The sequence below is a fragment of the Crocuta crocuta genome, unplaced genomic scaffold (genome assembly GCF_008692635.1).
Source record: "Crocuta crocuta isolate KB4526 unplaced genomic scaffold, BGI_CrCroc_1.0 scaffold36, whole genome shotgun sequence".
NCBI lineage: Eukaryota > Metazoa > Chordata > Mammalia > Carnivora > Hyaenidae > Crocuta > Crocuta crocuta.
In genome coordinates this window covers 4040012-4066421 of record NW_027532203.1, presented here as the reverse complement: position 1 = coordinate 4066421, position 26410 = coordinate 4040012, and the positions used below count along the sequence as shown (strand labels likewise).

The window sequence follows — 26410 nt, the reverse complement described above, 5'->3', positions numbered from 1 at the left end:
TGGAGATAATGGGATTTGGACTAGCAAGGGAGAAAAGACACTATGTGAGAGTAACAAAATTGACATAAAAGAAGGTACGGAGGTAGGGAAGCACATGACATCTAAGAAAGCTTACAAAGTTGAGATAAATTCAGTGTCTGTGCTGGGCACTCATTGTGACTTCATTTGCAACAGCGTCAAGCAACGTTTATGGCTACAAGGTTAAGGAGCTGGGTCTCAATGTCTTAACCATGCAAGTGGGTAAATGGTACTTCATATTCATCAAATATACATAGTCATTCTGTTTTTCTGCATGTAGTGGACAGTGAACTCAAAAGTCAATTTTCTATTGAAATTCTTTTTACTAAGACCCCTATAATTTTCAGGCTGTGAAAAAAAAATGTTCTTTAACATCTAGGGTACGGCTCATAGAGGTACTCAAATAGCCTCAGAAACCATCTACCCGAAATTTCATAATGGTCAAGGTTCAGACAGAGCCCGAGTGCTCATCCGTCTAGAATAAGTCCAAAGTTATTTGACTCCAGAAATAGGTTTAGAACCAGAGATGTTAAAAATGTAGAAGATGCAATGTAGAAAACGGAGCTGTGGTCAGAAGTGACATGGATACTGAGATATAGTTTTCAAAGCCCACGGAAGAATCAAGTCTGATAAAGTATCCATTTATCATCAACACTATACTTACATACTATTGGGTCATTTATGTTATCAAATTATTGAAAATACGTCCTCAAAACAAATTCTGAACTTACAAAAAATGTTGGATTTCAACTATTACATCATTATAGTAATATAGTTATGGGAATTCTCCTAATGATATAATAGCAACACTATATAATGGCAAGGCTGATAAAGAATATAAATTATCTTATAAGGCAGCCACAAAGAACTGTTTGTCTGCCAAGTTACTTCCCAACTCTCACATAAAAGCTGCTGAACAATAGAGTATTCATAGATACGTCCTTAATTAATAATTTCTAATGATTTCTTTGCATCTAATACATTCAGATACTATTTTCTTCCATACAGAAGATCCCAAAATAAAGAAGCATACACAGAATATGGCCAATAGTAGGTTATATCGATTTACTTCACATAAGAACAGCGTATTTCAGGCCTACGATTTCCATTTAGTATCAACAAAAACAATCTGTACAGAAAACCCAAAGGCAACCAGAGAGCATTATGTGTAAAATGTGCAAATATACTTTAAAATGATTATTCTATAGCATTTGCAAGGTAGACCTTTACAGTAATTAAGGAACCTATCTCATTCCAGCTAACTCAATAATCCTTTTGCATATTTACCCAATGCAAATGCACAAGGCACAACTTAGTGTTGATGCTACAGTGTATTAACATACACCCTCAGATTATTTAAGATATTAAAATACATATGCTTGCATTTTATTATTTAATGAGACATTAGCTCATTTCTAAAGCTTCACAAGCATTATACTGGTAACACAGGTGTGGCCGGGACAAACTATTCCCTGAACTTAAAAGATAAGACCCTTGGTAGCCTATATTAAAAAAAAATTATATATATATGTACACACCCCCCCACAAGAAACTTCCCACAATTCAAAGGGAGGCCATTCCTTTTAGCAAAGGTTCCCATTATAGCATTTCATGACAGAGTTATTTAAAAAGTATGTATTTATTTGCCATCTGTTTGGGTCAATCTTGCTACAAAAAGACACTATAATAGACAATTTTCTTCTTCAAGATGAAGACAATGCCTAATTTAGAAAGTCTTTCTTTTGAGACTGCACAGTGAAAGGTATTATTTAATTAAATATAGAAGCCTGTTGTTTTTAAAGAAATTACTGAAATCTACACAAAGAAAAATGTCAGCCTATCAGAACTCAATGAGACTCTAGAACACAACTCAAAATCTTTCAAACCCAATCACAGTGCTCTTTGCTAGTTTATTGCCCATCCCTGAGAATGAAGATTCTATCATTTTACATTTTTTAGTAAATAAATTTTACATTGAAGAGAATTTTTTTCAAAATATAAAATAAGCCTTATTTTATTCTGGTAAAAAAAAAAAAAAAAGGGAGAGAGAGAGAGAGAAAAGAAAAAAAATAAAGAATAAATGCTCTTTGCAGAGACTACCAATCCTAACTAAATATTGGTATCTCAATCAATTTTAATCCTCTTCTGAACTGGGCAATTCCTATTTTTGCCATTCATGTATCACTGATCTCCTTATAATCCATTATTTTATCATTTTTGTTAACAGGAGCATTTAACTGGTAATGGAGCCAAGTACATTTAAAATTAAAGGAAATCTGGAGTGAGATCTGTATTTTCCTGTGGTAAAAGAGTTTTACTGGAAACAATCTGAATGCCGTCAAGAAAGGCAAAAGTACCTACGAAAGAAAGAACCCACATGGTAAACGTCCTCTTTGTTATCTTTGGTTTAGCCTTCTTGGCCAAAATCTTCCGTAAACTTCTTCAATTTCAACAAGTCATGTTCATTGACCGTGGGCTTTGTGTTAGACAGTGACCGTAACATGTCTGACTGTCAGGGAAAAAGAAGAGATGTATTAGTAACAGGTTTCATCAACTAAAAATCGTTGCGTTATCATTATTACTACGGACTTTGCATCTAAGGTTAAATCTAAGTATTTGCAGCGTGCCACAAGTTACTAACAACAAACTCTCTTATTCTTCTAGAGGAAATCTCTGATCACGTTATTCTTTTGCGCTGCAACTTTAAACTGCTTGCCTTGTTCTGACCACAACTTTCCATGGCTCCCATTACCCATCAGAAGTACAATCCCGTTGGCCTGAGGATCTAGGCCCTCCCTGATCTCTTTTCTGGTCTTATCTGTTTTTTTCTTAAACTAGAGAGTTCACCAAGTATAATTCAAAAGGAATATATCATTCACTTACAGAAATCATTCACTTTTACTTATGTAAAACACAATACCACTTAATTAAAACCAACTAATCCGAATTTTTAACCATTAGTTAAAATTATGATCAAATGGCAAGAAAATATGCTAATATCAGGGATTCATGAAAAAAGTAGGTTCTAGGCTATGTCTCCTTCATGAAAAGTAATCAACAAAATCTTTAAAAAATAATATAGCAAGGACTGCAATAAAAAACGGTTTCTGAATAAGTTATCAGAGCAGCATCATGGTTACCACATAAATGTATCTATATACACACTTACGCACTTACAGAGGTACATGTACGTCTACAGATCTATGGGTATATACCACATAAATAAGTTTCTCTTCTGGAAGTTACTGTTAATTCTGATGTAAAGCTCTTTGAAAATATGTAACTGAAGTAGAAGATTTAAAAAACTGAGCATTCACGAAGAAGAAAACATAAAAACAGTAAGCGTAGCTTTTCAATCACAGTAAGCTTCCTATCCCTTACAAAATAAGTCTTAGGATTATTTTAATTTCTCTAATATAAACTACAGAAGTTTGATTTTTTATCATAAAAACTTGGTTTCAGGAATTTTTTTTTTCAAGACTATTAATATTTAAGCTTTCTATGAAGCCTGAAGTAAAACAAAAATACCATTATGAATATTGTGATATATGCATTAGGGTTTCTGGATATGTTACAAAATCTTAGAATCCTTACATCAACAATTCCACTTTTTATTAAGTCTTGACAACAATTTATAGATAAGTATTTTGGTGATTGTATTCCAGCTGTAAGACCTATAAGCTTAGAAACCTGTTTTTGAAAAATAGCTTTTACACTTAAATTTAAAATTTAAATTTTCCTTAAAGCCCAAGAAAATATTTCAAAGATAATTACTTTGTATATATTTTAAGTTTACTTCATCTTTACAACTTTTTAACTGAGTAGTATTACACACATTAACATTTTCTAGCTAATCTTACATAACTGAAAATGTTTATCTTTGTCTCAATAATTATAAAGCACATTTTAGGTTTTTCTTTAAAAGCAAACAAAGTGTCCAACCATGCAGACAACTGGCTCCAGAAGTTTATCCCCAGGGACGTCCATCCACGTCATCTCAATGGCACTAGGGTCACCTGGAGAGCATGGGGTGAGCAGATCATCTACGATTTTGTTAGGGTCAGCCCGTGAAGGTCCGCGAACCTGGAATAAAGAGTAATTGGAAATATTTACTTGAACAAATTAACGAAATTAAGATTTAGGCCACTATCAGGAAATGTGAAAATGCGCTATTCTATATGTTGTTAAAATGCTGACTTCTACAAATAAATAGAATATACAACAGAACGTAGCTAGCTATCTTTGGGTGATGGGACAGGTTTGGCTTGGTTTTAATTTTTTTCTTGACACTTTCCCATCTTCTGAAATTTCCTACCATAAATTACTTACATGATCACAAGGAGAAAATGCATTAAAATTAAAAAAATAAAAGAAACAGTTACCTGTGATTAAGAGTTCTCTTTTCTTCTCTAATGCTTATTAAATGGTCTTAAAGAGACCAAAAAAAGTAGTCTTCAATAATTCTCTTAAGTTTCTCTATTTTCCAAAGCTGAGAAAGTTTCTGTGATATTTAGATTTATTAGTGTGAAATCACCAAATCTTTTTCAACAAAAATTCCTTCTTTAAATATAAGCACAAAAATAACTGCTAAGTATAATATCAGTGGTATTTTGTGATTCATAACTGATTTAAAATAAAATTTTAATAACACCCAGAGAGAGAACCTTTGTGACACAGAGTCACACACAAGTATTTTTTTTGGGTGGCAACAAATTTATACCAAATTGGGGGCTGTTTTCACGAAGTTTAATATTTATCTGATGATCAATCTTAAATATTATTCCAGGAATAGGGTAGATGCGGAAAAATAAACATTCTAACTTTACTTATTATGTGTATTTTTTTGTCTTTCCCCACAAGTCTTTCAGCTTTGGGGATTTTTGTTTGTGGTAAATGTGGTGCCAGAGTGAGCATGAGGGATTTGTGTTTTAGACTGTGGCACTTTCTGACTTATCTCTGGGCTCCGAGTAGTACTTTAGACATGTGACAAAATAAACAGGCAATCTCGTTTTTGCTGACTGAAATAATCAGCCTTAAAAACAGGAGTAAAGGAGGGAGCCACCGAAAGCTCTACCACAGCCAGTGACGCAGAGAAGGCCCGAGGCTCACCTGTTTGCCTTTATCCTCCTAATAAGGACGTGGCCTCAGGGCCCTGCAGCCTGCCTCTGGGAGTGATGTGGAGAACTGAACGAAAAGTTCTGGGTAAGAAAGGGCTGAATTCCTAAGGCTCTACAGTTTCTAAACAGCAAAGAGAAATTAAAAGAAAATAACAATGGCGGAGACATAAACTTGACCCGGAACCTCCTGTACTTCCCTCAGTCACCACCCGGCTGAAGAAGGGGAAGAGCTGTGCCCCGGGCTGCTTCAGGAGGCGCTTTAGAACTACTTCCTTCCTTTCTCACGCAGCACTTTGAGACAGTGCTATCACGTCTACTTCAGAGATGATAAAAATGAGCTTGAAATGGGTAATAAAATTTGCTCAAGGAGATATAACATGTAAATTGTGGACTCAGGCTTCAAATTCAGGTTTTAATTCAAGTTTGTCATTTTTTAAAAAACTTATTTTATTGTGGGGTTAACACACATACCTGTGTGCCTCAGTCATGATATATTAGCCTTGCCATGTATTGCTGGATTAGCTTTTCTAACAGTTATCAGGGTTTTCACATCGATGTCCATGAGTGATACTGGACCCGGCGGCCCTCAGGCACAGGCTGAGTCCAGATTACCTACTCCACTGTTATTTACAATGGGTGTCCCAAGACCATGGTCGTCTTACAGAACAGAATATGCTCAACTCATTCATGCAGACAGAACGGTGCATGGGAAGCAAGGCTTCACGCTCCGAAGTACATGTGACCTAGAGAAAAATCCTACCTCCACACCTGTCCAGTTTTACCCGGGCAAACTGGGTCAGTGTCCAAGCCCCAGTTTCATCATGTTAACATCTAAGTCTCAGATTAATGATCAACAAGTGGCAAAAGGCACCTCTTGCCGAGTTTTTGTGAGGACTGAATGAAACAGTAAGATAAAGAATAGAACACCATGGCAGGCATGTGAATATTTAGTATCAGCCATTATTATTTTTTACCATTTTTTTTTTTAGAGACAGAGAGCACAAGTCGGGGAGAAGGGGAGAAGAGTGGGGGGAAGGCGAGGGACAGGGGGATGGAGAGGGGAGGAGAAGGGAGAGAGGGAGAGAGAGAGACAGAGAGAGAGGGAGAGAAGAGAGAGAGAGAATGAACCTCAAGCAGGCTCCACATGCAGCACAGAGCCCAACGCAGGGCTGGATCCCACGGCCTCTGGGACCACAGCCCAAGCAGAAATCAAGTTGAACACTCAACAGACCAAGCCACCCAGGTGCCGTTTTTGTTAATGAAGTGTAAATGCACCAGATTCTGCTCAAGGATACTCCTTCTAGTTACATCAGAGGTAAATATATATATATTTAAAGTTTCTATACTTAAATCAAAACAAGAAGTACTTAAAAGACCACTGCACATAACATTTTAAAATATGTTAAGGCTATTAATAAACTTTGTGGGAGAACTTATTTTCAGTTAAATGGAAATGTTTATTCTATAAACCTACTTTATTTTACAGATCTGAAACCTTCCTGAAATTCTCTGAAGACAAATCAATGATGGTCTCAAAACCTGACTTTAAAAACATATGACAGGGTGATCAAAGTTCCTTACCTTTTTAAAATGAGTAGCTGACTGTACTTTCCTAACAGGCTGCATAAGTGCATCGCGCACAATGATACTTATGTCTGCTCCCGAATAACCATCAGTTTTCTTCCCAAGTTCTCGAAAGTCTGTTTCTGTGAGGCTGTTCTGAGTGGTCCCCAAGTGCAGTTTAAACATTGCTGCTCGGGCATGGGCCTCAGGCAAAGGAATATAAATTCGTTTCTCAAATCTTCAAAGAAAAATTATACCAGGAATATTACTACATATATTTAATTTCAGCTGAAAATTCAGATTTTTCAAGAAGAAAAAGGACACTCAGATACTCTCACTTATACAAAGCTAAGCTGGTTAATTCTATGTGTCAGAGTTAAACATATATATTTTGGTTAAATAACGGGAAAATATCCAGAACACAGTAACGACTAACAAGTAAAACCAAAACAGTCAGAGAACCGGTTTCACTAAGCTTAGAATGAAGGATAAGCATTAGGTAATATGTGTTCCAATGTGACAGATTCCATGAGTGGGAATCTTGTATCTTTGAGTGCAAACAAACGCAGGCCTCTCTTCCCCAGCACAGGGGGTCAGTGGGGTGAGGGCACATCAAAAAAAATTCTGGAAAGTTATCAGAATGGCTCTTCACTACACAAAAAAGGGAATCGCTACTGATCTGTTGCATCTGTAGTTAGCAATAAGATCTTCACTCTATTTTTCATACCTTCTTCTAATGGCAGAATCCAGAACCCAGGGTATATTTGTAGCTCCCAGAACCAAAATTCCATCATTGTCTACACCAACGCCTGCACCAAAATAAGTAACATTTTAAATAATTTTTCATTTTAGTGTTCTTTAAACGTTGCCTATATATTCTGTGAAGAATGTGGTGTTTTAATGTTATAGTGCCTCATCTTGAGAGAGTCTCTTTGAAAAACCAAGTATCACATTATTAAAATAGGATGCAACTATTCCTCAGAATCAAATCTGCTAGACTGTGGGCAGGTACTGTTAATATTCTTTTCAAAATATTTCTTGAAAGATTTCATCTGAAGTCTACAAATTCCTTCTGCGGATCCTGTTCCTGGTTATGTTGTAAGTGAATACGCAAACCTCCCCGTTCCTACGAGAGTGCTATGGCTGATTATGACACAGAGGAGGTGGAACGAAGCACGGGGTAACGAAACACCTGGTCTGCTGACATGAAGAAATCCAGCTAGAATTTCAGGGTTTCATTGTGGTGATCATGATTATAGTTACAAATAAGCAAAAACCAGTGTGAAGAGTCAGTCAGCGCACCTTGCATTTGAACTAGGAACTCCGTCTTGATTCTACGGGCGGCTTCACTTTCGTTTTCGCTTCTTGAGCCACACAGAGAATCAATTTCATCGATGAAGATAATGGAAGGTTTATTCTCTCTGGCAAGCTGAAATAAGTTCTTAACTAGCCTAAAAATAAATAAAAGCTTTCAGCTTCTTAAAAAAATAGTAAATGGCACATGACTTAATGAAAAAACAACGAAAACAACCCATACACAGTATTATAAGAACTCTACAGACTGAAAAGCCCAACTATGCTTTGGTCCAGAAAATACGAATGCTACATCTGGGTGACTCACTTTACGATTTATTAAACTCTACTATATGTAACTATACATATGCTGTCTCTTCCCTATGAAATAAATGTCAAACTAGGGACTGATCTGACAGCAAAATGAATACTTACGTCACTTCTCTGAATGTTCATGATGTAGGAAGCCTCTTACTTTATAGACTGATAAGATGACTACCTGGCAAGGAGGAACTAAAAACAAAACAAACAACAACTTACTACTTACTTTTCACTCTCTCCTAGCCACTTAGACACAAGGTCAGAGGAAGATATTGAAAAAAATGTTGAGTTGTTTGCTTCTGTTGCCACAGCTTTGGCTAAATAGGACTTTCCCGTTCCAGGTGGGCCAAATAACAGAATCCCCCTCCAAGGTGTTCTCTTGCCTAAAATTTGCATGAGAAAAACAACATGAGAACCTCAAGACTGTTGATTTCAGTTACCAGAGACATCATCCAAACTAAAGAATATTGTGGAAAAGTTTTCACTCTAGAGCCAACAGAATAAAATTTTTTTACATAAACCAATCTAAGGTAAGTAGGTCTTAGAGGTATGGTGCTTGCTTTTTCTAGACACCACTTTGTCAAATAGATATAGAATCCTTCTAACAGGAAGCTCAACTGCTTGCTCGCTCATTCATTCAACCGCTATGCACCGAAACCACGACATAGAGACGGAGAACCATGAATACGAAAGGGTCTTTGGCCTGCACGGGCTTGCAGTCTAGTAAAGGCAAAATCGTTCAGTTAAAAGGCACTACCTGATTGTCTCTTGTGTACAATATTTAATATCAGAATACTGTAGGACAAACTATATCTACAGGGCAAGGGCAGCTGGAAACATTTTCTTTTTATTTTTTTATTTTTTTTAAATTTTTTTATTTTTAATATTTTTTATTTATTTCTAGGAGAGAGAGAGAGACAGCGTGAGCAGGGGAGGGTCAGAGAGAGAGGGAGTCACAGACTGAAACAGGCTCCAGGCTCTGAGCTGGCAGTCAGCACAGAGCCCGACGTGGGGCTTGAACCCACAAACCGCGAGATCATGACCCAAGCGAAAGTCGGACGCTTAACCGACTAAGCCACCCAGGCGCCCCGAAACATTTTCTTTTTAAATACTTATGACTCTTGGAAGAATGAAACTAACACAGCTGAGTGATCCCTTGCAAAGTTCTACTCAGTTCCTGATTCTGCAAGGAGACACAGGTTACTACTACAGAGAGCTTGTTCTTATTCAAGTGGCTGGGTAATGATAAGGGGACTCTACCCGAAATCCTAGTTTTGCCAAAATATAACACGTGAACAAATCAACTTTGTATTTAAATTTTCCTAATGAGGAATCATAACGCTGCCTAAAATAAAATGGGCTGAGTTACATGTGGCAAAAAAAAAATATTAACTATACATTTGGAAAATTTCTAGGTGCAAACTGGATGGGTACGTGGTATCTGTATGAGAATGAATGTGGGGCACCTTGGGTGGCTCAGTGGGTTGGGCATTGTGGACTCTTGGTTTTGGCTCAGGTCATGATCTCACGGTTCACGAGATCTAGCTCTGTGTCTGGCTCTGTATGCACGGCCTGCTGGGAACTCTCTCTCCCTCTCTCTCTCTGCCCCTCCCCTACTTGCACGTACGTTCTTTCTCTCTCAAAATAAATATATAGACTTAAAAAGAATAAAAAAAGAAAGACATGCAGATTACTAATGGCAAAACTAAACGTTGTTATATTCATTGTTATATAAGCCTCAACTTTGACTTGAATTCTATCTTCCTATTTTAAATGTCTCTAATTGTTAAGTCAGTGTTCCCTTAAAGGTGGTACATATAATTGGTGGCGTATGAAGTGCTTTTTAGGCAGCAAATACTTTGTATTTAAATAATTTTTAAATGTATACTAGAAAATTATTAATTTTTCCATTTATAGCAGACACAAAGCAATCTTTTAAAATGAATACATAAAAATAAGAGATGATTTCAAAGTTCAAATACAGACAAAATTAGGAGTCAAGAGAGTGATTACCTTTGCAGAGGAAAGATTTGGCAGAGAGAGACTTCTGGGTTATTGGTATTATTTCTTGATCTGTGTGATTACGTACAACTACTTACTTTCTGATACCTTATGATGCTGAACACTGACGGCTTCCTGCTGCTCTCTGTGTACTTATGCTATACAAATGTGCTCTATAAGTGAGTGATTTAAAGAAAAATATTTAAAAAATAATAATAGTGCACGTAGATGGAAACAATCATGAAGACACATAAATGACTCATGTTTGCAAAAGAGTGGTATAAGTAATAAAAAATGATGTGCCTTTATAGGATCATGATGTCAACTTTTAATAAAAAAATTTTTTTTTTTAATATTTATTTTTGGGACAGAGAGATGGAGTGTGGGAGGGGGAGGAAGGGCAGAGAGAGAGGGAGACAAAGAATCTGAAGCAGGCTCCAGGCTCCGAGCTGTCAGCACAGAGCCCAGCGTAGGACTTGAACTCACAAACCAAGAGATCATGACCAGAGCAGAAGTCCAACACTTAGTAGACTGAGTCACCCAGGCGCCCCCACGATGTCAACACTGTTCATTTCCTATTTCTGAAGTTAGGCTGTAAGTCACACCTTGCTATGTGGACCACGGGGGGCCCACGGGTTCTCTGCTCATCACTACTCTGTACAACTGCACTTTCTGGAAGTGTTCAGCTTGAGGCCAACATCACATTCGCTCTCTACACAAACGGCTCGTTTCTAGAAGGGAGACCCCGTTTCACTGTTACACTGTGGGTACATCCCTATCACAAACCCAGGCAGGCGGTCAGTCACAAAAAGGACAACAGGAAGCAATGGTTCCGCGGACGAATCACCTCCTGCTGGAGCTATACCTTCAACCACACCCAGCTGGCTGGGTTAGCAATCTTCTCTCACAGTGAGAAGCAGCTGTCCCTAGCCACTTCACCTGAAAATGGTAAATAATTCTTATTTCTCTTTTGAAGAAATGGAAGAACTCTCATAAAACTAGTACATGGCCATTGCAAAAACTTCAGATGAAAGTTAAAAAAAAAAAAGTAAAAATCACCCCTAATCTTAACACCCAGGCATAACATAAACATTTTTGTCAGTCTACATTTACTTCTCAGCACATGCAGTTATTTAACCAACACAGAGTCATGCTACACACATTTATAACTTGGGTTTTGACCGTCATGATATATGTGGACATGCTTTCACATTAACATAGATCTGTAAATGTACTCTACATTTTAACGAGCACACAGTACTCAATGTATGTTGGTGATTTACCCTGCACTACTGGTTGACATTTATGGTGTATTGCTATATACATATCTATATATGCATATATTGCAAATATGTGTATGAAATAAATACCTTTGTATAAAGGTACATCACCATCTCATAACAATTCATTTAGGCTGTTATCTTACAATATGGTGGCCAAAATTTACAATACTCTACTTCAGTCATCAATGCAGTTTTAAAAAATCATCAAAAAAAATTTAATATTCATCTCACCTGTAAAAAGATGAGGGAATTTAATAGGCAATATCACAGCCTCTTTAAGTGCTTCTTTGGCTCCTTCAAGACCAGCAACGTCACTCCATTTCACATTTGGTCGCTCTATAACAATAGCACCTACAAAAAAATTATGTCGCCTTTAATTAAGGAAGACTATTCCATCAAATGTAGAATACAACACAAAATAATGCTGTTCAGGAAATACATTATGAAACTGTCTGGAAAAGTTTTATCTACTAAAAACCTTTTTGAAATCATGCGATTAGGAAGTAGTTATTCGGGCAGAGTCAACAGGAGTCAGAAAGCTGGGGTAGGTGAGTAGATCACCTAGGGTAGGTCACTTAACTTTTCTGTTTCCACTTCCTCACTGTAAAATGAAAATAATACTATATGTCCAAACTGCTTAAGATGGGTTAGTGTAAGTTTCAAATGACATAATGAATATGAGAGTGTTTGGAAGAGCACCAGACATTATATCAAGCAGTTATAATGCTTGAATGTACTCAAGTATCCTAAGTACTTGTTCAATGGGGGTTGGTCTACTACTTTTTTCAACAAAAATAGCCAGTGATCTAATGCTCTCCTTAACCACAAAAAGAAAAATGCACTTAAAAGCTTTAACAGACAGACAGACAGATGGATGCATAGATAAACAGTAGGCAGAAGGGAAAGAAGGGGATGATGGGGGAGAGAGAAAAAGCGTGCTCTTGCAGTATTTTCCTAAGATTTACCAAATTTTCTTTTTGGCTTCTAAACAGAATCACTTAAAATTTGTGTACATTAAAAAAGTTATCTAAATGACTTTGTTTTTCAATATAATATATTCAAAGGCCACACTAATTGTTGCAGTAAGAACCCACAAAAGATTTCTTCTAATATAGCTTATTGGCAAAAGTTTTAAGTTATTCTTTTATCAAAAGCTTTTCCAGGGGCGTCTCGGTGGCTCAGTCAGTTAAGCGTCCGACTTTGGCTTAGGTCATTATTTCACGGTTCATGGGTTTGAGCCCCCATGTCAGGCTCTGTACTGACAGCTCAGAGACTGGAGCCTGCTTCGGATTCTGTATCTCTTTCTCTCTCTCTGCCCCTCTCCTGTTCACATTCATTCTCTCTCTCACTCTCTCTCAAAAATAAACATTAAAAAAAATTAACAAGAAAAAGCTTTTCCAAAAGCCAGTTCTAAGGTGATGTGTAATTGTTTTAAGTATAGCAAAACATTACCACTTATACACTCTACTGATTACCAATGAATTTAATTTCATGAGTATTTCTTCTTGTTAGGAAAGATCATCTACTATTCTAAGAGTAATTATATTACACAACCTGCTTAAATTATGAAAATCTTTAGCTATAGATCAAAATTAAATGAGACTAGGGCACCTGGCTGGTTCAGTCAGTTAGGAGCATGTGATTCTTGATCTCAGGGTTTTAAGTTCAAGCCCCACAAAGGATGCAGAGATACCTTAAAAAAATAAAATCTTAAAAAAAATTGAAATGAAACCATAAACACTTTCTACATTCTAAAAGTTCACATTAAGTATAATTTAAAGGCAATTCATTTTTTCTTTTCTATGTTCTCCTCGGATTAGTAACCTGATGCGAGGAAACATTTACATCACCCCATAGGATTTTGTGACAAACAAAAGTAAATTCACTTTGTATTATATAAGGATCATCTGGTCAACTACAGTTTTTCCTAAGTATGAATTTTCTAAATATGCCAAACTTTATCTTTAAATACCTTTATCTTTTAACTAATACTTTTCAAAGTTTAAAGGTGACTTTGGAATGATCAGTGATAAAAGATTTAGTAATATTAATTAATAAAAGTAATAACTAAAAAGGAGAAGAGGGATTATAGGGAATACAAGCCATGGTTTGTATTCCATTTATATAAATGTATCCAGTCTTTGATTATACTCTTTATTACACTAATGTTATTTAACCTCAAAAAAAGTCAGTGAGCATCAAGAACAGCTAACAGAAAACTCAAATAAAAAATTCTTTAATTTTAAAAATCAAATATTACACTTAAAGTCATAAAACAGAAGTAAAAGATTTAAAATACTCTTTCAGGGAAAAAGAAAATATTCAAGAAAGGCTATTTTACAGTGAAATCCATGAGCAACTATTAAACAAAAAGATGGAAGAACAGACTCTGACATAAAAGGCTAGGATTTCATACTCCACTTCGTCCTGAAATTCCAAATAAATTTTTTCATTTATGTTTTCAGCATTTGTATTTCTGTAGATCTCTGGTCCTTCTTACTGATTTTTTTTTAAAAATCTTTATTTTTGAGAGAGAAAGAGAGACAGAGCGTGAGTAAGGGAGGGAGACACAGAATCCAAAGCAGCCTCCAGGCTCTGAGCTGTCAGCACAGAGCCCGACGCGGGGCTCGAACTCACCAACTGCAAGATCATGTTCTGAGTGGAAGTCAGACGCTTAATCGACTGAGCCACCCAGGCGCCCCCATCATTACTGATTTTTAAAGAAAAATTCGCTACTGAAAACTGGCTTGTGTCTTTTCCAAAACCAAAGATATAATCCAGTTTTCACTTTGAGGGGGAGAGAGGGGCAACAAAACCAGAGGACAGCAACGCCTTTTGCCTTAGAACCAAAACAAGGCCGTGTGGCACAGACCACTGGGCGGTCCAGCAAGGCTCATGAAGAAGTGTGTGCTCACACTAAGGAGTGTGTGCTCACACTGCTCCAGGCAGTGCAGCTGTGAGAGCAGAAACTCGGCCTTTCCTTTCGGAGTGCATCCAGCACTCAAGTTCTCAGTATATAAAAGCATCCTCACTCACTGTGGTGTTTCCCAGGAACTGCCCTTAGAGTGGTCTCCTATACGTCCCACTGGGGTTGGTGAAACAGGTAACAGAATAAAAATGAAGAGACTAGTTAGTGCGGCAAGATTAAAAAACTGGGCAAGCTATGGATATTCACCATTCACTCACCAAGGTTGTGCCTATATGATGGAAACCCTTCCCAGTTATGCATTCTATTCGGTAAGATCCAAATTAACAAAACACATAACTCAGCCCCAAGAGTCATCAGCTAACGTATCAAATAACGATCAAATCTCAGTCTGTAGAGCCAGCAATTAAATAGAGGCCATTTTAGAGACAGAGAATCACGACCATTTACTAAGTCCCTAAAATTTCTCAGATTTAACATCGTCAGTTTTTACACCATCATAATCTTTTAATTGCCCGGAAGAGAGGGCATTATTAATTTCCATTTTGGAGCTGGGGCTTCTACTCTGAGAGGTTAGGGAACCTGCCCAAGATCAGACAGCTTTTCAGCAGGAGACCCTGGAGGGGTATCCAGATCTGAATGGAACCCAAATCCATACCCTCCCCATCACACTGCTATACTACGAGCACAGAAGAACAAAAAGGCTTTTATAGGCGTGGAAGGTAAAAACAGAAAGCTGGAAGAGATGAATGTAAATGGCAACACTGAAAGAATAAAAAGCAGATGAGAAAGGTCTGGAGACGTGAAACAAACCATCAATTAATACGCTGCAGCAACAGCAATGAAAGCCAAGAGTGAGTCCTAATTCCTCCTGTTCCTCTCACAGTTTGGGAATTTTAATACCATTAGATTTTGCAGTGTGCTAGTAGTGTAAACACTACCTTCTCTAAAAGAGGGCAAATAAGACAAAATGAAAAACTGTAAGCTGACGGACAGATTTTTAAGGCACATAAAAAACCAAACAATATTTTGACTACATAGAAAAAAAAACCTCGTAGAGATCCTATAGAGCAAATCCTATGAGCATGGTCTAAACAAAGCCAGCATGGGGCCACTGGGAACCAAAGCCAGTTCTTGAACCTCATTTGAATACAGGTGGAAAAAGCAATTCAAATAGACAATTCATTATGAGGTTTTTTTTAAAAAAATAAGATAGTAAATTTAAAAATGAAATCTAAAGCAACCTTGAAGTTGATTCTGTAGTTTCTTTTTTTCAGGATCATCAGATTCTCCTTCCCCATCACTGTCATTCCTAATAAAAAGAATTCAATATATTCAAATGATCACTCATCGCTATCAAAATAAGGCAAAAATGAAGGAAAAATTAATCTGAAATATTTGTATTTTAAGTGACAAAATAAGACATTCACATTAAAAGTTATCCTTATTTTATTACTTTTAATAAGAATATATTTAATAAAATAGTAAACAGGCATATTATCCGTCAATATGGAATCATGAACAGGAAAGGGGCAAAAAGACCAGAATGAAGTCAGGAACCAGCTCCAAATTCCCATGACATACCTATGTATGTGCACACTCATAAACACATGCCCCACGCCTCATCCCACAGAAGACTTAAGATGAATTACGGAAGAGTTGTAAACAACATAAAAACACCAAACTATGCAAACTGTGTATCAAAACAAGAAGTCATAACCCAGGAGAGAAAACCCCTAAATATTAATTATTTAAAGGATAAAGGTCTGTAACCCTTAGGCTGGGGGTTCCAAAGAATAGACGAAGCTTTTGATGAAAACGAACGGAGACCAAAAGGCAAGTAAATCAACCCAGATATTTCATGTCTAAGAATTTATCTTGAAAAAAATAATTTAAAATGAGTTCAAAGAATTGACTACAAGGATAATCATGCCCACACTGTTCCCAAAAGGGAAAAAACTAGAAATAGAGTATGTTTAATTATAGGGATTAGTATATGATAGAACACATTGCAATCTTTAAAAATGATGTTGCAGAAAGAGTTTACTGGGAAGATGTTTCTGACACGATGTTGAATGAAAAAGCGGTAAAGCAAAAAATACGGCATTGCATCATTTTTCACATATAAGATATACAGGGGGATTAAAAAGCTTAACACATTTCCCCCCAAATGGGCCTGGCCTGGTTATCCCAGGACAGCGGGGTTACGGGGGGAGCCGGAGACTGCCAGGCGGCCCACCCCCCACGCCCACCCCGGGGGGGCCTCCTCCCCCGTGCTTCCTGCTCCAATGAGGAGGGTGCTTCCTCCCTTCCCGGGCTTCCTTGCAGCGGCGACTCCACATGCAGTCGGAGGGAAGCTCCTCCGAGAAGGTGGAGAAGGTGGAGGCAAGCAGCTGAGGCGGCCGCCACGGGCAGGGCGCTCATGCCTGCGAGCGGACATCCCGGTTCTGCGGGAGGGAGCTGGGCGGAGGTCCCACTGCCCCTGCCTGGCATCAGGAGGCCTGGGGTGCGGCGGGCGGCGGCAGGACCCTTACCAGAACCACCCTGGGGGAGGAGGCCTTTCTCCTAAGGCTGTGGAATCCAAGCTGGATTCCCTGCCCGCCCTCCCCCAAACTGATAAGGTTAAGACTCTATAATAAATGCCTTCATAGAGTCTGATAAGACTTTACTTACAAAAACAGGTAGGAGCAATTGAATAAATGGCTTCAATTGGACATGACGGGTCCTGTAATTCAACACAGATTTGGCGGCCCCCTGCTAGGGAGCCATCTCAGGAGGGGACCCCACAGCGTCTTCGACTCACAGGGAGGAGAGGACATTTCTCCTGGCAAAGGACTCACAGGAAGAGTCAGGGGGTCACTCGGGGTTAACTAAAATTAACTATTCCCAATAGTTTCATCCGTCTCCCAATAAATGGCCCAGCTTTCATAGAAGAAACCCTGAAGTTGATTCCACGCTGAAATTCAGCAATCCGTAGGCCAGCTGGGGGCTGGTGCTCATTATGCCCGCGCTGCAGGTGCGGAAGATGAAACAGTCTTGGGTGTCATAGGAACTCGCTGGTGCTCTGACCGTGGCTTAAAGAGAGGATGTACAACCATGAGTTTGTAATCTTCCTCAAACCCTTCCATGCGGTTTGAAGCAGCCAGTCCACTCTAGTTCTTCTGTTCCTTATGTTCTTTACCCCAGAGCCCTGCCTTCGAGGCACCCCCTTCGCAGCGACCACAGGGATTACCGAAGTAACTCGTGCCACTGCACACCATCAACAATGAGCATCGCAGCTGCAGAGCTGACCAGAACCCGCTGCCTGCACACCCAACCAGCCCAGGTAATCCCGTCCCACATTCTCGTTTTCTTAGATGTAAGAGACTCTGTTCCGATAAGACTTTATTGACAAAAACAGGCAGCAGGTCAGATCTGGCCTCTGAGTCCTGGGTTGCCAACAGCTGGTTTAAACAAAGGAAGTGGATTTCACAAGTTAAATGTCATTTTCTCTTTTAATTAGATATAATAGAGTCTAACACTCTAAAATACATACCCCTTCTCCTCCGCTGGACTTGGCTGTCCCTCTTTCACTGGCTTCTGTGGAGTTTTCTCTTTCTTCTTCAGGTACTCCTTCAGTTTTTCTGCTCTATCAAGGTACTCTGTACACTTTGCCCTGATACTCTGCTTGGCCTTATCCCCCTGGGCTTCATCTATTAAAGGGAAATGAGACAGAGTTTTTCATTAGTCTTCTACACAGACAGGTTCAAACTGTTAGACACAGTTTTGAGACAAGAACGATCTAGTTTGGGGGAGGGAGGAAGAGTGTTTCTAGGCCTCGTAACCAACAATCTCCAGCTCTGCGTCCCTCCAGCATGGCTGGAAGCCACAGAGGGTCTCAGGCAGAAGGAAATCCGGGCAAGAAACTAGGATGTCTTATGTTAATGCTAAGTAAGAAGATGAAATTATTTAATATTCCATGGGTTTTATATTCTTCCCGTAACATTTTGTGCAGATAGTGGAAAGCGGCTGCTCTCACACAAAACCAAATATAAGACCAACAAAAGTTAAGTGATATCAACCGTTTCCATTAATGTCTATGTAAATTTCATTTCATGGTAAAAGAATGACTGAAATCCCATATATTGCGGGTGCCCCCAATACAGTGATTTTACCCCACAAAGGCCTCTCTGGGAGTTATTTCAAAAGCAGACTTGAGCACTACATGCAGGGCAGGGACCGGCCCCAATTATCTTAGGATGCATTTTTAGTTTCATTTTTATTTGATAGAAAAACCTCAACATGAAATGGAGAAGCTCAAAAGAAAATCCTAAATTATCCAACTGCTAAACTTTTTATTAAAAAATAACTTTCAGTTAGCCAGAAAGACACTTTTTTTTGGTATGCTTCAGCTTAGATGCTGAAGATCCATAAAGATCCCTCACTGAGGTACCCAGTGCCTAAAGCGGTACCTGGCACTTGGCAAATGTGCAACACGTGTCTGGAAAATATACGAACAAAATGGCTCCCAACCTATTTTTTTTTTGTAAGTACTTAAAAGAGTATTTTCAGAGGCTCTGAGAAAATGTGGTTCATACATAACATGGGTACATTACCAGTAAAATTAAAACTATGTCCATTGGTTATATGGGATTTTAATATATTTAGGTAGACAAAGTAACAATAACACTGATAACTATGTACATTTGTTTGCCGACTAGTTAAAAATTATTAACAAGCTACTGGGAAATTTTTGCAAATGGATGGTTTAGAATTTTCTGGCATTATCTTTCAACTTTTATAAGTGACACAGAATAATCTTTTCCTTTAACGTTTTAAAATAGAAAACAAACTATGGCCTTACATTTAACTACATGGAGAAAATACTGAACGGCGTGTTGGTAGAGCTGAAGAGCTTCCTCATAGTTCCCAGCTTTGTCTTCCTGGGCTGCTTTGCTAGCAAGATCTATTGCTTTCTGTTTGAAGGGAGGCAAAATCATACCATCAAAATCAAGTAAGCATCACTGTGAAGTAAATGATCATATTGAAAAAAAATTTTTTTTTAAATAAAAGCAACCTTAGGGGCACCAGGGTGGCTCAGTCAGTTGAGTGTCTGACTTCGGCTCAGGTCATGATCACGCAGTTCATGAGTTCGAGCCCCGCATCGGGCTCGCTGCTGTCAGCCTGTTAATGCAGAGCCTGCTTCAGATCCTNTAAATAAATAAATAAATAAATAAATAAATAAATAAATAAAAGCAACCTTAAAACAAATTCATCTATTTTCCATAAATCTCATCTGGATGTTATTATAAATTGTAATGATTTACAAAATGTAAACTACATTTGTTACATGGGTAAACGCTTTATCTAGTTCCAATCACTAAGATTCTCACATAATTTTCATTCAACAGAAGTCAAGCTTAAAGATAGCACGGAATAATCAAATAATATGAAAATTCAAGTTAAAAGCATTCAGGGAAATTCTCAGAAACGCAATGGTGTTATAAAGCATATAACAATAGTAAAATGTAAATGGTGTAAAACCCCCTCAGAAGCAATGGGGCAATGAAATACCCAGAATCTGAAAATACCTAAGTCTTTTAATCCAGTAAGACAGTAACCAGAGGGGTCTGGAATAAACAAAACAAAACAAAACAAAACAAAACAAAACCTTGGAAACTTGAATTTTAAACAGCAAAAAGATGCCATACAACAGAATTTTATAGGATCATTAAAATAATACTAAAAACGTTCATAAGAGTATGGAAAAATGTTTAAAATGGGATTTTTTTAAAGCACAATACAACTGTTACAGGTAGCAGGAGTTCTACTGCTTGAAACAATAGCAGAAAGAAACAAAACACAGGAAAGAGATCAAAAGAAAACTGAACAGAGCTCATTTTTGATAAGACTCAATTTCTTCTTTTTTTGCTTTTTCACATCTTCTAAAAATGTCCATAATGAACATGGACTTCCATAGTATTTAAAAAAAAAAACAACCCTAGAAATAGATCCATACAAATATGTTAACGGACTTTTGACAAAGATGCAAAAGCAAATTAATGGTGGAAGAAATCATGCTGGAGCCATCAGACATGTTTAGCAAAAAATAAATTAAAAAAAATAAAAAAAGAGACAGAGAATCTTGACCTTTTAAACCACTTGGTATAAAAATCAACTCATTATATTGTACACCTGAAATTAATATTAATTACACTGTTAACTAATTGGAAATTAAATAAAAACTTAAAAAAGAATCACATAAGCTGGAAGTAGGAGATAGGAGGTGGAGAGAGAGGTCAGAGAGAATAGAGCCCTGACGAAAATCCACCCGACCACCCTGGCATCCAAGAAGCAAGTGGCACCGAATCAAGAGGATGCAGGTGGCTTTGCAAGCGGAGAATCACCCCGAGCTGACCCACGAAAAAGACCCTCTGTCTGACAACCACACGAGACCGAAATCTGCCAACAACCTGAATGTTGTTTAGAAGCAGACACATCCCAAGAGACTTCACAAACAACAACTAAACAAGCAAAAATGCAGCCTTTGCCGACACCTTGATGTCAGCCGGGTGAGACTCTGAGCCAGAACCCCACTGAGCGATGCTGGACCTGGACTGCTAACCCACAGAAATGGAGATAGTTAAGTTAAATTTGTTTTAAGTTGAAAAAGAATTAAATCACAATGGATCATGGACTTTAATATAAAATGTGAAACCATAATATCTTTAGAAAAAACAAAAAATCTTCAGCACCTAGGGCTAGGCAAAGTTCTTAGACTATATACCAAAAAGCACAATATATAAAATGAAACCAATATGGTACTGGCATAAAAACAGACACAGATCCATGGAACAGAATAGAGAGCCCAGAAATAAACCCGTACATATATGGTGAATTAATTTACCACAAAGGAGCCAAGAATATCCAGAGTGGAAAGGACAGTCTCTTCAATAAATGGTGCTGGGAGAACTGGACAGCAAAATGCAAAAGAATGAAATTGGGCCACTATCTTTATAGCATCTACAAAAATTAACTCAAAATAGATTGAAGACTGAACACAAGACCTGAAACCATAAAACTCCTTAAAGAAAATATAGGCAAGTTAAGCTCCAACTCCAGTCTTGGTAATGATTTTTTCGATTTGACACCAAAGCAAAGGCAATAAAAGCAAAGATAAACAAGTGGGACTCCTTCAAACTAAAAAGCTTCTGCACAGCAAAGGAAACCATCAACAAAATGCAAAAGCAACCTACCAAATGGGAGAAAATATTTACAAACTGTGTGTCTGTTAAGGGGTTAATATCCAAAATACATATAGAAGAACTCATACAACTCAATAGCAAAAAAATACCAAGCAATCCAATTAAAATATGGGTTGAAGATCTGAACAGATATTTTTCCAAAGACACACAGATGCCCAACAGGTATAAGAAACCGCTCAGGGTGACTAATCATCAGGGAAATGCAAATCAAAACTACAAGGAGCTATCACCTCACTCACATCTGTTAGAATGGCTATTATCAATAAAACAAGAGCAAGAGCGAGCAAGTGCTGGGGAGGATGTGGAGAAAAGGGAACCCTTGTGCACTGTCGGTGGGACTGTAACTGGTGCAGCCACTGGAAAACACTATGGAGGTTCCTCAAAAAATTAAAAGTAGAACTACCGTATGATTCAGCAATTTCACTATTTATCCAGAGATGAAAACACGAACTCAAAAAGATACATGCACCTCAATGTTCGATGCAGCATATTTAAAATGGCCAACTTACGGGTCCCTGGGTGGCTCAGTGGGTTAAGCGTCCAACTGTGGCTCGGGTCATGATCTCACAGTGGTTCTTGAGTTCAAGCTCCACACCGAGCTCTCTGCTGACAGCTCGGAGCCTGGAGCCGGCTTTGGATTCCGTGTGTGTGTCTCTCTCTGCCCCTGCCCAAATCATGCTTGCGCGCGCTCTCTCTCTCTCCCTTTCTCTCTCAAAATAATAAACATTAAAAAATATTTTTAAAAAATAGCCAACTTAGGGAAACCACCTAAGTGTCCACAGACAAATGAATGGACAAAAAGAATGTGGTTATGTATACAATAGAATACTATTCAGCCAGAAGAAGGAAATCTTGACATTTGTGGCAACATGAATAGAATTAAGGCCACCACGCTAAATGAAATAAGTCAAAGAAAAATACCGTATGATCTCACTCGTGTGTGAAATCCAAAGACAAAACATCCACAAATAAAAAAAACTCCTAGCTCAGATACAGAGAACATACTGGCAGTTACTAGAGGTGGGGAAAGGTGAAACAGGTCAAGGAAGTCCAAAGATTCAAACTTCTAGTTATAAAATAAGTAAGTCACAGGGATGTAATATACAGCATGGTGACTACAGTTAATAATACTGCACTGCATATTTGAAAGTTCCTAAGAGAGTAAGTCTTAAAATTCTCATCACAAGAAAACCATTTTTGTAACAATGAAAGGTGACAGATGTTAGCTAGACTTACTGTGGTGTTATCTCATGCTACATACAAATAACAAACACTGTTGTATACCGGAGATGAGTATGTCAATTATACCTCAAAAAAAAAAAAAAAAAAAGAAAAAGAAAAAGAAGAAAAGAAAAGAAAAATGATAAATCAAACCTCACCAAATTAAAAATGTTTTTAGTCTGTAAAAAAATCCTGTTAAAAGGATAAAAAGACAAGTGTCAGACTGAGAGAAATATCTGCAAACTACATATTTAGAAAAGGACAAGTATTTAGAATATAGAAAAGACCTCCCAAAACTCAACAGTTTAAAAAGAATCCAAGTAGGAAATGGGCTGAAGACATAAATAGACATTTCACCAAAGAGGATATACACATAGCAAAGCAGCACACAAAAAGACGCTTAACACCATTAGCCATTAGAGAAATGCAAATTGAAACCACCATGAGGTATCTTGAAACATCTATCAGAATGGCTAAAAGAAAAAAAAAAAGAAAAGATAGTGACAATACTACTAAACGCTGCTATCACTCACACATCCCTGGTAGGATGTGAAACAGTACAGCCACTCTGGGAAACTGGTTTTTTACAAATCTAAACAAATCTAAGTATTGTTTTTACAAATATAAACCAGCAAATGCACCCCTGGGTGTTTATCCCAGAGAAATGAAGGCTTATGTTCACACAGAAACTTACACAGGAACTTTCCGGATGTCCTTCAACCACAGCAGGTTAAACACACTGTGGTTCACCCCTATCACGGAGTACCATCCAGTTACAAAAAGAAACTACCTTGACACACACACAACATGAATGGATCTTGAGGAAGAACCAATTCCAAAAGGTTACACACTGTACGATTCCACTTACATAACCATCTGGAAATGACCAAACCAGAGATGGGGAGCATATCAGTATTGTCAGGAAACAGGGATGGTGGGGGGAAGAGAAAGAGAGGTGACTGTGGCTCTAAACGGGCAACAGGGGGCTCCCCCGTGGCCTGGGCGGTTAAGCATCTGACTCTTGATTTCAGCTCAGGTGAGGATTTCACGTCGGTGCGATGGTGCTGGGCGGGGAGTCCGCTTAAGATTGTCTCTCTCCCTATTCCTCTGCCCTGCCCCCACATGCTTTCTTTCTCTCACTCAAAACATAAAAATAAACTTTAAAAAATGTATAAAAGGGTCACAGGAGGGGTCACTGTGGGTAGAACTATTCTGTATCAAGACTGTGATGGAGGATCCAGGAACTTACACATGTAACACAACTCTGAACACACACACACACACGCACGCGTGCACACACACACACAAAATATACATGAGGACAAGTAAAACTGGAAAATCTGATTAAGACTAAGACTGGTGGAATGTATCAATGTCAACATCCGGGTCATGATACCATACCAAAGTTTTATAAGATGCTACCACTGGGAGCAAACGGGTGAAGGGTGAACCTCTCTATGTGATTTCTCACAACTGCCTGTGAACCTTCGGTTAGAACAAAATAAATTTTCATTGAAAAACCGTCTTTAATATTTAAAAACACACACATGTAAAGATCAAGCATGGTTTATGAAAACATTCCACCTGGATTAATCTCAGCAGTAAAACAGTATTCAACAAAAATAAGAGACAGTAGAAAAAAAGGATCATGGCTATATTAAAAATAAGCATATAATTAAGGAAAAAAAAATCTTTCAAACAATCCCAAACCAATCGTATATGAGAATACTGTATCTTGAAGCAGTTGCTAATGGAATGCAGATAGACAGAATGAAAGCTGTTAAATGGGAGGAACAGACCCTCCCTCTGTGGTAGCAGGAGGGGGAAATGGTGATTTAGAATTGATAAGATGTTTCACAGTTCAAATAGCCTGAACTTGATGCTAAATTTTTTAAAGTCTGGTAAACTAGGTGGGATATAAAGGGTGGACTCACAGCTCTCATACGCGTGGGCAACAGCTGGTCTGGTGCACCTGGTCATATAAAAACGAACCTAGAAGACCCCGTGGCTAAGCCATACAGGAGAAAGAAGTTCTTATTCCAGCTACAATTTTCTCCTATTATTTTGAATTGCTGAGCCGCTCACCTCTCTAGCCATACATTTCCCTATCTGCAGTCGAAGTCCTCTTTTCGGCACCACATTGATTGTTAAAGGAAAACTCCTACACTCGGTATTTGATTTCCCAGCTCCAAATTCGGTAACAATGACTTTAAACCAGCCCTTCTTTGATGATGGACAGGCCTCTATTTGCACCGACCAGCTGCGAGCCACTAGCTACAATCGGCTTCTGGGCACCCAAGGCTGGTGTGACTGAGGAGTTTTAAATTTTGAGTAAAATTTAAACTTAAATAGGGGCGCCTGGGTGGCTCAATTGGTTAAGCACTTACTTCAGCTCAGGTCATGATCTCCGGGTTCTTGAGTTTGAGCCCCGCACCGGGCTCTGTGCTGACAGCTCAGAGCCTGGAACTTGCTTCAGATTCTGTGTCTCCCTCTCTCTGCCCCTCCCCTGCCTGTCCTTTGTCTCTCAAAAATAAACATAAAAAAATTTTTAAATAGCGATATGTAGCTACGGTACTAGACAGCACGTGCTAAATCTTTAATCGAAAATGATGATTTGAGGATACGCATCTGTTTTCCCCTTGCTGAACACCCACTTCAACCTTGGTTCTATTAGCATTTTTTGTCTGAAATGAAGTTAACTGTCTTGTGTGGTTTGGGACTTCCAAATTATTCCTAATCCTGGCCATTTCCGTGGCTGCCACATGTGTCACAACTACCACTGAGCCTCCCACTGAGCCTCCTAAGTGGTCAGCCTGCTTCCACACTCTACACCCTGAGGTCCACACAGCAGCCAACGCCGGGCCACCTTCGATGCGTTCTCACTGCAGTCAAGAAAACCCAGCGGCTGGGTCGTGGTCCACAAGGCCTTAAATGACCTGCGCCCCGGCTCCCAGGTCCCACCCCAAACCTGTCGTCCACCCTCACTCAGGCAGCCTGAGCACGGCTGATCCCTCTGCCGGGGCTGCTCTTCCCCAAGAGGCGCAGGACAGTCTCCTTTCCAGTCACAGTTCAAAGGCCAAGTCCTCGGAGAGGCCCTGCCTCATCTCCTGCGGAGGCTGCGCTCCACCCCTGCTTTCGGCTCTCCCCGCCCACCCCGCGCCATCACGGGAGTGCAGCCTCACACTCACAGGTGTGCTCTTTCATCGTCTACCTCCTGTCACACAAAGGTGAGCTCTGGGAGCGCAGGGACAGCATCGGGGACACTGCGTCAGTCCCAGAGCCGGGAACAGTGCCTGGCACACACGGCCCTTGATACTAACACTGCTGAACAAATGAAAACATCCCCCACTGCTTTCTCAAAATCTTCCTCCTTTTGGTTATTCCACTCCTATTGTCTCTTAATTTTTTGCCACTGGGTACTTT

At 38.7% G+C, this 26410-nt stretch overlaps 1 protein-coding gene across 1 annotated transcript in view; it reads right to left on the bottom strand.

Moving 5' to 3' along the window:
• Positions 1-1068: 1068 nt before the first annotated feature.
• Positions 1069-26410, bottom strand: part of VPS4B (vacuolar protein sorting 4 homolog B) — a 29611-nt gene continuing 4269 nt past the window's right edge. Inside the window, exons 2-11 of the mRNA XM_077777780.1 lie at positions 19366-19477; positions 18058-18214; positions 15767-15834; positions 11828-11947; positions 8539-8695; positions 8001-8149; positions 7426-7507; positions 6717-6936; positions 3961-4101; positions 1069-2527 (exon numbers count right to left, since the gene is read on the bottom strand). Coding sequence (XP_077633906.1) covers positions 2426-2527; positions 3961-4101; positions 6717-6936; positions 7426-7507; positions 8001-8149; positions 8539-8695; positions 11828-11947; positions 15767-15834; positions 18058-18214; positions 19366-19477 — 1308 coding nt within the window. The 3' untranslated portion in view covers positions 1069-2425. The remainder of the gene's footprint in view (positions 2528-3960; positions 4102-6716; positions 6937-7425; positions 7508-8000; positions 8150-8538; positions 8696-11827; positions 11948-15766; positions 15835-18057; positions 18215-19365; positions 19478-26410) is intronic.